This window comes from Miscanthus floridulus, chromosome 8 (genome assembly GCF_019320115.1).
Source record: "Miscanthus floridulus cultivar M001 chromosome 8, ASM1932011v1, whole genome shotgun sequence".
In the NCBI taxonomy this organism is placed as follows: domain Eukaryota; kingdom Viridiplantae; phylum Streptophyta; class Magnoliopsida; order Poales; family Poaceae; genus Miscanthus; species Miscanthus floridulus.
Window position 1 is genome coordinate 213,829,921 of NC_089587.1, and position 12,183 is coordinate 213,842,103.

General features: G+C 49.6%; 1 protein-coding gene across 2 annotated transcripts in view; it reads left to right on the forward strand.

Annotated features, from left to right (window-relative positions):
* Window positions 1-291: 291 nt before the first annotated feature.
* The window catches only part of LOC136474886 (7-deoxyloganetin glucosyltransferase-like), a 30,616-nt gene continuing 18,724 nt past the window's right edge, over window positions 292-12,183 (forward strand). Inside the window, exons 1-2 of one of the 2 annotated variants that reach the window (XM_066472463.1) lie at window positions 292-1,015; window positions 1,142-2,086. In XM_066472463.1, coding sequence (XP_066328560.1) covers window positions 313-1,015; window positions 1,142-2,079 — 1,641 coding nt within the window. In that variant the 5' untranslated portion in view covers window positions 292-312 and the 3' untranslated portion in view covers window positions 2,080-2,086. Of the gene's footprint in view, window positions 1,016-1,141; window positions 2,221-12,183 lie in introns of those variants that run through there. The other variant, XM_066472462.1, reaches the window with a different exon arrangement.

The following is a 12,183-nucleotide window of genomic DNA, read 5'->3' on the forward strand; positions in this document are numbered from 1 at the left end:
GCTGGCACGCAGCGCGCATGCCGCATGCCTGATGGCATCGCCGACGCCGAGCCGCCTTAATCGCGCCTGCGCCGTTGCGCGCGTACCGACATCACGCTGGTGCGCAAAAGATCACGCCCCGGGTGTCGCTTTCCGCTGACCAGAAGAGGCTGCTATGGCGAGCGGCGACCCGCGGGCCTCCACCCACGATGGAGCCCCTAACCCAGTTGCAAGACGCTATCGCGTTCCCGTGCTCCCTTGATTGTCCACGGCCATCACCACATTGTTTATTTATTGCTGAAATCCCAACGACGCCTATAAATAGCCCCGCCCATGCTGACCCAACCATCAACAAAAATCACACAGAAACCAGCTCAAGCAAACACAGAGCATCCTCGCCGTGTAACGCAGCGGGGAGCACCAGTGCTAAGCCAACACCCACAGGCCACGACACACACACACGGAGATCTGGATCACCAAGACACCAACCATACCATGGGTTCTCTCGGCAGCGCCGCGCAGCAGCAGCAGCAGCAGCAGCCGCACGCCGTGTGCCTGCCGTACCCGGCGCAGGGCCACATCACCCCGATGCTCAACGTGGCCAAGCTGCTCCACGCCCGGGGCTTCCACGTCACCTTCGTCAACACCGAGTACAACCAGGCGCGCCTCGTCCGGACCCACGGCGCGGCGGCCGTGGGCGGCCTCCCTGGCTTCCGCTTCGCCACCATCCCCGACGGCCTGCCGCCGTCGGAGGACGATGACGTCACGCAGGACATCCCGTCGCTGTGCAAGTCCACCACGGAGACCTGCCTCGGGCCCTTCCGCCGCCTGCTCGCCGACCTAAACGACCCCGCGGCCACGGGCGGCCACCCGCCCGTCACCTGTGTCGTCTCCGACGTCGTCATGGGCTTCTCCATCGACGCCGCCAAGGAGCTCGGCCTCCCCTACGTCCAGCTCTGGACCGCCAGCGCCATCAGCTTCCTCGGCTACTACCACTACCGCCTCCTCAAGAGCCGTGGCCTCGCCCCGCTCAAAAGTTCGTGTGCTTTGTCTCCCCTTCCTTTTTGACTCCAATCCAACGAGTCAAACTTTTCTGCCTGCCAGTTGCCTCGTCCACGTCATTATGGTGATCGTCATCTCATCGTGTTGTTTACATGCGCAGGCGTGGAGCAGCTGACGAACGGATTCCTTGACACGCCGGTGGAGGACGTGCCGGGGCTGCGGAACATGAGGTTCCGGGACTTCCCGAGCTTCATCCGCACCACGGATCCGGACGAGTACATGGTGGGCTACGTCCTCCAGGAGACGGGGCGCTCGGCGGGCGCGTCGGCGGTGATCATCAACACCTTGGACGAGCTCGAGGGCGAGGCGGTGGCGGCCATGGAGTCGCTGGGCCTGGCGCGCAAGGTGTACACGCTGGGCCCGCTGCCGCTGCTGGCGCGCGAGGACCCGCCCACCCCGCGCTCCTCCATCAGCCTCAGCCTGTGGAAGGAGCAGGAGGAGTGCCTGCGGTGGCTGGACGGCCGGGACCCGGGCTCCGTCGTGTACGTCAACTTCGGCAGCATCACCGTGATGACCAACGAGCAGTTGGTGGAGTTCGCGTGGGGGCTGGCCAACAGCGGCAGGCCGTTCCTGTGGATCATCCGGCGCGACCTCGTCAAGGGCGACACCGCCGTGCTGCCCCCGGAGTTCCTGGCCGCGACGGCCGACCGCGGGCTCATGGCCAGCTGGTGCCCGCAGCAGGCGGTGCTGGACCACCCTGCCGTGGCCGCGTTCCTCACGCACAGCGGCTGGAACTCCACGCTGGAGGCCATGTGCGGCGGCGTGCCGGTCATCAGCTGGCCCTTCTTCGCCGACCAGCAGACCAACTGCCGCTACCAGTGCAACGAGTGGGGCGTCGGGATGGAGATCGACAGCAACGTCCGCCGCGACGCCGTGGAGAGCCTCATCACTGAGCTCATGGAGGGGGAGCAGGGGAAGGAGATGAGGAGAAAGGCGATGGAATGGAGGGACATCGCGATCGAGGTGGCCAAGCCCGGGGGCACGTCTCACCGGAATTTTGATGACCTGGTTCGCAACGTGCTCCTGCCCAAGAACTAGGCAACTGGTAGCTGTCTTTGCACGGTGTTTCTGCCAGTGGCGTGTGATTTTGTCCATATGGTTTGGTGGGTGATGGAGAGATCAGTGTGGTTGTGTAAACAATAATAATACATAGTACTTCATCAATCCTAAATTATAAGATATTTCACATTTTTGACACTAAGTTTGATCACTCGTCTTATTCAAAAGTTTATGCAAAATATTACCTTTTTTTTTTGTCGTGGCTTACTTTATTAATAAAAGTTCTTCAAGAATGACTTAAATTTGGCTATGTTCACACAAATTATTTTTGTATAAGACTGTCGACGAAATATGGTCGGCAGTCTACTTAGAGGTATGCCAAAGGTAGTAGATTGTCGGCAGACAGAAGCGCAAGCTACAAATAAGATGGTGACGCAAGACAGACACGAGATTTTATCCAGGTTCGATCGCCGTAAAGGCAGAATACCTACGTCATGCGTCTGATTGTATTGCTGTATGTCAATGAGAGATGTTTTTAGAGGGGTCCCATGTCCGCCTTATATAGTTTGGGGGGCAGGGTTACAGATCTGGAAACTAATCCTAACCAGTTACAATTGCCATAGGTGATCGGATAAGGATTCCTATTCTAACCGAACAGGATCTTGCTTGATCTCCAGGTCTGCCTTGATTCCTTGCGCAGGACTCCGAGCAGATTTGGTCGGGCCGCATGTCGTCTTCTAGTGGGCCAGACCCCCTGATCCGGGCCGGCCCAAACCTAGCCGTAAGGGTATAGGGGTTAATACCCCCACAACTAGTCCCCGAGCACCATGTATTATGTTGCGACACGCCGTTTGATCTTCTTTAACTAATGCGATCTGTCTTCATGTCATCTCCAACTGGCTGAAACATTGACCAAGCAAATGTGCCAGTATTCTGATCAGCATAGAGAACAGTAGACCACGATTATAGCCGAAGATTTTGGTTGTCCAAAGAATGCATGGTGCTCTAAAAAAAGAAAAAGATTTCTTTCCTGATTAAGTGTGCCCACTTATATTTCTAAAAAGAAATATAAGTGACCCTTGTACAATAGTAGTTATGGCCAACAGTCAGAGCGTAGGGGTCGATAAAATAAACACATTTACCGCAAGGTGAAGTGTGCCCACTTAGTCCCTGAGCCTGGTAGTAGGTGATGTAGGCACGTGGTGCCAGGGTCTAAAAATAATTCCCAGTTAAGTTGAAAATCCAATCATCGTACAGACGATACAAGATGCACCGGTCAGTGCATCGTACCGATGTAGTCCCTGAGCTTGCTGGAAGACGAGGATAAGCCTTGTAGCAAGGTCTAAGTGAGAAAAAATAAATGCCTCTCAACTGTATGTGAGTACAAATCACATGTAGCCGAGGAGAGCGGTCTCCAAGCAATGGTCGGAGAGTGATCGGGGCAGTCCCCGAGCACGAGAGTCTCCGAGCACGATGGTGGTCTGGACAGTCCCCGAGCACGATGGTGGTCTGGACAGTCCCCGAACACAAGGATAGTCACTGTTCCGTCAAGTCCAATCTGACATGTCTGGTCAAAAAAGTAGACGGGTATAGCACGTCATACTGCCTTTTTGTCTTGTCAAGCAAACAGTGGCGTGGCACCTGTCAGTAGGTGCGTCAGCGTGGGCCCTCCCACACTGGCAACGAAGAGGCGCATATATTGGCATAGATCTTGAGGCTATGAAAACAACCGTCTGCGGCGCGTTCACACGTCTCCCAAGAATCTCGGGCAGACGAAACGGCATAACTCTTGGGTTAAATACAGTATAGGATAGGTAAGTTACTTTTTACTGAATCCCATTGCCATTCGCAGTCGTAGCCTTCTTCTTTCTCTCACCAACCCTAATACCTCTGAAATCACCACCAATCAATCCTCCGCCATTTCCTCGTTCATCAGTAAGGCCAGATTCATGACGAAAAGTGATGCGCAGAAGAAAGCAGGAGTCATGGCGAAGGAATGGTGGAAATCAAGAAGCAACGAGTAGACCATTGAAGACCTTATCACCATGGGGGTACTCCACAACAAGGAGCTCGCAGGATGGCGTGCGCTGGAGGGCGAGGGGTACCCCAATCCACAACCAGGTGAGATCGTGGTGTTCGAAGACTTCTTTAAGCGGGGATTTGGGGTTTTGGTACATCCTTTTCTTCAGGGGCTCTGTCTTTACTACGAGATTGGGATTTGCAATCTGCATCCCAACTCGATCCTCTTTGTCGCCACTTTCATACATCTTTGCGAAGCGTATGGCGGCTTCTAGCCCCATTTTGATTTTTTTTCCGCCATCTTTTCTGTCTGTGGAATTAAGGAAGCGGCGGTTCAAAGATAGCCGGGGGTGTGTACCTCAACCTCCGTGACGGCATGAAAGCCCAGTACCTGCACTGCCCATGGAACACGTCGCTCGACGACTGGTACAAGAAATGGTTCTACATCCGCGAAGAGCCGAACATAATCACGCTGTGCGATGTGGGCTGCATTTCGGAGAAGAAGACAAGTTGGTCGGAGAAACCAGAGCACCTAGAACAGATTCCCGAAATATTTAGAGTGATCCCGTGGAAAAAACTAGATGGTCCGAGCGTGGTCGTGAACTTCATCAGCCGACAGATCTAGCCCTGCCAGAGGCGGGTACATCCTGGCTATGAGTATCAAGGGAGCGCGGACCCGACGAGGACAAGGCAGGAGGCGCTTGACAAAATCAAAGTCAAAGCTAGAATTGGCGAGCTATTTAACTTGGCTGATCCAAATTATGCCAGATTGAGCGACATCGAGCATGCTTTCAAGCTTGCCCGACCTCTCCCAAAGGTAACTCGTCTTGCCTTATACCCGTAGTCCTATATTGTGCTAGGATAAGTAGAAACTTACTGTGTTCACTCCCTTTTGTTACCCAGGTTAATGGTCGGGATAGAGCGACAGTGTTTGTGTCGCCACCCCCTAGAGTAGAATGGCCGCAAGGAGCTGATCCAACCACCTAGACCAGCGTCGGGATCGAGGACCTCGACTGGGCGGTGCTCGGAGCTGGAGAGGAGGCAGCGGCTAAAGCTGCTGGCAAGCGGCCGACGGCCAGCAAGCGTCGTCAGGCGATTTTTGCTTTATCGGACGATGACGCAAAGGAGGGAGAGGATGCAGACACCTTTCGACTCGTCCCTCGAAAGAGGAGGAGGCAACTAGAGTCGATGGAGCAAGGTGGCTCCTCCGTGCCGGTGGGACCTACATCGCCGACCACTACAGTGCGAAGGATAAGCGGCGGAGGGGTCAAGCACCAAGACCTAGCGACAGTGCTGGATGTAGAGGGAGGCCAGGTGTCACCCGCATAGCACGCAGAGCACGTACAGACGAGGAGACGCGCCTTCTCCACATCATTCCGTGGTTTCAACATGTAAGTATTTGTAACCTTGATGTAATTTAGCAATTTGCATTGAATATGATTGCCTTCTGAACTTATCTCAGATGTATTAGTTCGGCGTCCACCGAAAGTCCAGACCAGCTAGTCGGAAGCGGCGTGGCATCGCCAATAAGTGCGGAGCAGACTGCCCAGCAGCCGACCATCGAGGAACCCATAGCAGAAGATCCATCGGGGCCTCAGCAAACAAACAGTCAGACAATAGTCCCCGAGCAGGGGGTCAAGGGAAGAGCCAAGCCAAGCACGAGTGCTCCGAGCGCTAAACCTGTTGAGGGTAACACCTCAGCATCAAGGGTAACAGAACAGACCTAGGAGCAGCGGCCGAAGGTGAGAGCACAGACCACGTTTGTCGATGCTGTAGCTCGTGGGAAGGCCATGGTGATCGCAGAAGCTGCTAACGCCGGACCAGGACTGAGACCCGAAGAAGAGCCTGAAGAGGACGAAGTGGAAGAGGTCCTGGGCCGTCCACGGGACAAGCGACAACATGTGTATGTGTCGTGTTGGCGGAACGACCAATGGGTTGTCCATGAGGAAATCTCAGAGGTTGAAGAAACCAAGAAAGTTGAACGGGCGGCAAAACGGCTGGTGACGGAAGTGCAGGTAAGCTTCGCTTCGCCCCCTGATCTCGCTGTATAGTCGTAGCTGTCTTACTTAGCTATCTGCACACAGGACTTAATGAAGACTGTAACACCCCGGTGTTATGCCAGCATTTAGGCATTGCAAATCATGCATATTGTGCATCATCAAGCATCCTAAGTATCCAGGCCTAATCATGTAAATAATAACTGAAACCATGCTTCGAAACATATGAAACATGCTCGTGAAACATGAATGTTGCATACACCTGTTTAGAGTTGTTTTTGCCCTAATTATGCTTGCTAGGTTAGTAAAACATGTTTGGCTATAATTGTAAATCATCTAGAATTACTTAGCACAATTTTTGGAGCAAGGTTTGTATTCAAACTTTTGACAAAATATGAATTTGAAATTTTTATTGAAAATGGTCAAAAATCCTCCCTATTTAGCTTTTACTTCCCAATTCAAAATCTATGCAAAATTTTTAGTTGGTCCCTAAAGCAAAGTTGTAGAGGATTAAATTCTAAGCAACTTTTATTTTGGGCCATTTTCAAAAGAAGTCATTTTCTTGCTCAAAAGGGTATTTGAAAATTGATATTTGAAAATTCCTTGAAAATAGAATTTGAAAAATGGTTTCTCTCCTTTCACGGGCCGCCGCCTCACTTCTGGCCCGCCAGCCGAAGCCGGCCCAACAATCCACCCCGCGCCATGCCTTTGCCTCGGCCCAGCCCACCTCACGCGCTGGCTTCCTTCTTCCCTCGCGCACGTACACGTCCGACCGCGTCAGGCACGCCGCGCCGCGTGGCGAGCGCATGCCGGCGACGCCGGCCGGGTGGCGTCCTGAGGCCCCCGCAAGCGAGCGCGCCTCACTGTTTTCAAGCCACCGTAGCTCCGCTTCTCCCTGCGCTTCTCATTTTTCTCTCCCGCACTGCCTCTCTGCTTCGCCCCGCACCGAGCTCTGCTCGCGCCGCCATCACCATCGCAGCCCCACCGACAAAATTGGCCGCCGGTGCTCCACCATTGCCCTCAATCGAGCACACATCGCTCCGCCTCGCTCCCCAGCATCTGGTGCTCGCTGTAGGGACACCATTTGAGCAAGGTATAGCGGCCATGCGCGTTTCGCCGCCGTCGGTCATGGCGCCGCCGCGCTTGACCCCACAGTGGAAAGCTTCCCCCGTCCCTTCTCCATCCCTTTGTGTAGCCTGCTCAGGTTCGCCACCTTCTTGCGGACCTAGCGCTCACGCCTGTTTGCCCGATCGTGGTCGGCAACGGCCGCCGGCCCGTTGGCAGCGCCCGCACCGCCGCGGTGCTTGGAATGCTGGCGTGGCGTGGCGTCTCGCCTCGGCCGAGCTGGGCCAGGTCGGCCTTGGGCCGAAGCCCCGAGCCAGGCCGCCGCCCATCCCCTTCGCTCGGTTGCGCAGGCTGAAAGTGGCCGTGGGCCAGTTGTTCCCACGGGCCGGCCTAGTAGTAATAGGAAAAATCGATTTCGGTTTTCTTTTATTATTTGGGAAGAGAAATACTTTGGAAAATGTTTGTGTACTCATTTTGGCTCCAAATTTGTTGAAACAAATTTTGCTAGGTTCCTTGTCACTAGATCTACATGATAAAAATATTGCATGTCATTTTTGAGATACTTTTCTGTAGAGCATTATTTAATCCTTAATATTGCTCATATCTTGTAAAATGTGTAGTAAAACCTATATGTTTCAGAAAAATATGGTTCCAAGTGTGTTATTCTGCTTGTGTAATGTACTTCCTAGGAAAAATATATGCCATGCATGTCCTGTAGAAAAATTGTGAGATGTAGTTCAAGTGCCTTTAATGGCTGATTTTTGTTATTTTTGCTAGAGAGCAAAATTTGTATAAAACATGCATGTGATAATTTTTGTGCAGTGATTATTTACTGTGTAGAACATAGGAAAAATATTACATCTATTTTTTTACATTTTTCACAGTACAAAGTATTTTTATGTTCATAATTATGCCATAGCTTGTCATTTTTGTGTAGGCTAATCCACTTATCCAAATGCGATAAAAATTTAATGGTAGACTACTTAGGGTTGTACTGTGCCATGATAATTGTCTAAGATTTTTCTAAGCTATAAAAATAGATGTTACTATTCAAACCTATTATTAATTAGGGTTGAATCAAATATTGCTTTATGCATGATTAAGAAATTAGTGAAACTTTGGTGTATCTTTGAAGCATTTAATGAGATGTGTTGACTTAGCATATTAGTAGTAGAAGTGAATGCAGTAGATGACATGTGCTTGTAGTGCATGCTCTTAGATGATGTTGACTACCTTGCATTCAAGCATATCCATTGTGTTCATTTCATTCGATGCACTTTTTGCATAATCACTTACGCACATGCATCATACAGGATCGCAAACCGAGAACCCAGTCGTCATACCCGAGGAGCCCGAGGAGCAGCTCGAGGTGCAGCCGCAGGAAGTGACCAAAGCAGACGAGGAGGACGTTGAGGAACTTCCAGAGTGCCCCGATCACCGCTCGAGCTCCTTCAAGAGAGGCAAGCCCCGGAACATTTTTCTCCCTAGTTTGCAATTATTAATTAAATACTTTACTTTAATTGATGCATTACGTTCAGGGGTTGTTTGCAACCGTTGCTACATTATACCTTGTCTACCTTTATTATACTATATCCTTGTTACCCTGGTATCCGTAGTCGAGTCAATGCTTAGCTGGCTTAGACCGGTAGAAGTCGGGTGATTTCCTATCACCTACGAGCTATAGGTGGTTATCTGGATCTGCTTGGATAACTATGTAGTCATGGTATAACTAAGTGTTAAATGAAGTTGAGACCGGACGGAGACTTATAGAGTTTTTGACTGTAGTGCTTTCTGTCTGTGTCGATTAAGAACCGACCGTTGTTGGGCCTCGAGTCATATTGAACGCATGCCTTACATTTAGCTCGCCGAATAGAGTACCTTTCGACCGCGAAGCTGGGAGATTATTTGGGCTGAGTAGATTGCCCGCAGTGCACTATGCCGGAGCAGGTGTGGTAGGACATGGGGGCGAGATGATAAGACCAAAGTGCAGTCGGTCGACCCCCGGGTACATGTGGTTCCTAGCAAACTCGAGATTTCTGGATAGTTGACTCGGTGACCGATACCTCACTTTAGCAGGTGAGTGAGGTTTGTGTAAGGAATAAATCACCAGCTGGTTAGGAATCGATTCGAATCGCCATCGCTCCTGGATAGTGAGCACTTGACTTGAGTGACTTCATCGTAGTAATGTTGATGGAACACTTGAATAGTTATAATGAATATGACATTATGGAAGTTGTTAATGATCACTGGTTATCATCAGTTGCTTAATCATATGCTTGCTCTAGTATAGGTGCAAATATAGTCGACAGGTTAACAATAATTAACTTGACAATAATGCTTTTGGAAAGGTTCTTGAAATGCTAAAAATGCCTCTTTTGCAAATGAGTCAGCTACCCTACTATAAAGCCCTTCATAATCCTTGGTGTCACTTTATTTTCGGTTATGTCGGGTAAGTCTAGCTGAGTACCTTCTCGTACTTAGGGTTTTATTCCCACTTGTTGCAGATGGGCAGATGTATTACGGCTACTGTATCAACTGCCTTTATCCTGCGATGGGTGATGCTTAGGACCATGGGCATGGTCATTCCTTACGTCTCGTCTAATGCTTTTGTTGGAGATGATCATTAGCTGGCACTGTATTTGAACTCCGTGTGAGTGTGTGTAGTTTTGAACAAATGGCTTCCGCTACTTCTATTTGAACTCGTTTTGTAATAACTATGTTTAAACTCTGATGTATCTGTGATGCGAACTTTTATGTAGTATGTGATGGTGATCGCTAAACTTATTACAATCTTGGCTGGTATGTGAGTTGGTTTGAAATCCTTCGTGATTTCACGGACTACCGGGTTATACGGGCTTAAGTTTGCTAAATCGTCTGCTCTGACGGATAATTTTCTTACTTAATTTCGTATAATTGGTCGGTTCTGTTACAACTGGTATCAGAGCATGGTTTAGTGTCACTGTTCACAAGTGTATTTAAAATAAAAAGGCATTTGAAAAACGTGATTTCCAAACTAAAAGTGTGCCAGTGGTCATATCCTTTATGCCCGGTTAAGGACTCTAGGTGGCTTAATTAAGTACTAACTTGGGGTTCTTGCATCATATTTCCCTTTCGTCGCTCATACGGCGTGCTATTGTATGAGTGCCACTTGTTTGAGTGGTAGTGTATGGATCAATTGCCTCTACGCCTCGGTAAGTGTGAGTTGTGAGAGCGTGATCGGATACACCGCCGATCTAGGGTGAATGCTTATATGATGCTAGAGTAATTACATGTTCGATGCATGTTTTATAAAGGTATCTCATGTGTGGGTATTCCGTCTGTTGAGGCGATGCCATCAATGGGATGATGGTTCGGGTAGTTACTACCGTTGTACACGTATCTAGGGATTCGTGTAGAGCGTGTAGATAAAAATTTACTGCTTTTATGCATTTATCGGGAATTGGGCTGAAATGAATCTTCTGTATGTACATAATAACGTTATTGTGTAGAACGTATTAGATATGTATTTTGAGAGATCGTTTGTATGCCACCGAATTCATCGCTAGAAATTATTTATTTCATAAGTTTGTGAGAACGTACGGCACGTACATACATCATATTACTTGTGCATTTCATTCATGTCATGCATTCCTCCCCTTATAAATTGATTATCTCATTTTGATAAAAGTTGTATCACCTAAAATATGTTCCCATGGAGTAATAAAAGAAATTTTGCTACAGATGGCCCGCACGAAGTAGACCGCCTGTAAGTCCACCGGAGGAAGAGCACCTCGACGTCCGTTGGCCCTGAGGGAGCACCGCACCATGGACACCTTCTTGAGCAAGTTTGGTATGCTGACCTTGCTTTGGAGAGTGCTCCATGATGTGGGGTACCCAGAGGGTCAAGAGCTTGTGTACTCTTAGAATGAGAGCCAGTTAGCAGAGGATGGACTTGCAGTGGTAGAGATCACGGTTCCTGCTCTTGGTGATGCTCCAGATTGGGATGGTTGGCACTTGGAGTTTGAGGGTCGCACTCCTGTGGAGGGTGCAGAGGGAGCAGCTTTCTGTGTCATCAGAGATATCATGAGCAGATTTCCCAGTGAGCTTGCAGCAGCTCTAGCTGGCACCTTTCCTAGGGACGATCCTCGTGATGCTATTTGGGTTTAGCCTCAGGGAAGTGCCTTGGTCAGAGGTCTAGCTGAGGGACAGGCTAGCGACAACCACGCTATGAGTGCTATGTTCACCGCCATCAGAGCGTATGAGGGTCTAGAGAGTACCTACTAGACTTTGACTGGCTTACGTAGTCATGATAAGCTCAAGGTAGGAAAGCAGAGGAAGAAGTAGGCATGTGCTATAGCTAGTTTGCAGGAGCAATTGGCTGATATGAACTTGCAGCGAAATCAGGCGGTTGAGAGAGGTGATAGAGTTATGCAGCGGGTGCATACATTGACTCAAGCCAACAACAATGTAGACCGCATGATTGGACAGTTGGTTCAGGAAAGGAATGAAGCCTAGGACGAGAGGGACCTTCTGCTGTAGAAGGTCGATGAGCTAGAGGAGTACAACATCAACCTGCACGAGGAGTTTCATGCGCTCTACAATGGGGTTGGCCCATATGCTCCTCTAGACGCCGCTGGCATGGACATCGACGACGACAATGAGGACGAGCCTATAGTTTCACCTGGGGGTAATGGTGACGTCTCTAACCCCGACGACGGCCCTGAGGAGTAGGCTAGTTGCCTTGCGCTAGTGTTTAGGTCCTGTCGCGATGACCTTTCTTTTGTTGGCATGTAACCTAATGTATCTTGCTTCAAACTTATGAGACTTGTGATTGGAACTTGGCTAGTAATGCGATATCTGAACGCATAAAAGTCCAGTGTATGTATGCTGGCAATTTGGTTGTATGGACGCGATGTTTGCTTTTGAAGTAATTTAATTAGTGATGTTGTTTTAATTGGGATGCGATTATTGTGCCTTTGTTTTATTGTATGAATTTATTCTCTCTAGTAAATTCAGTTTGGCATAATTTTTCATTCACTCATAATTATTACAGCTTCACTCAATCATTACTTATTGCTGAAAT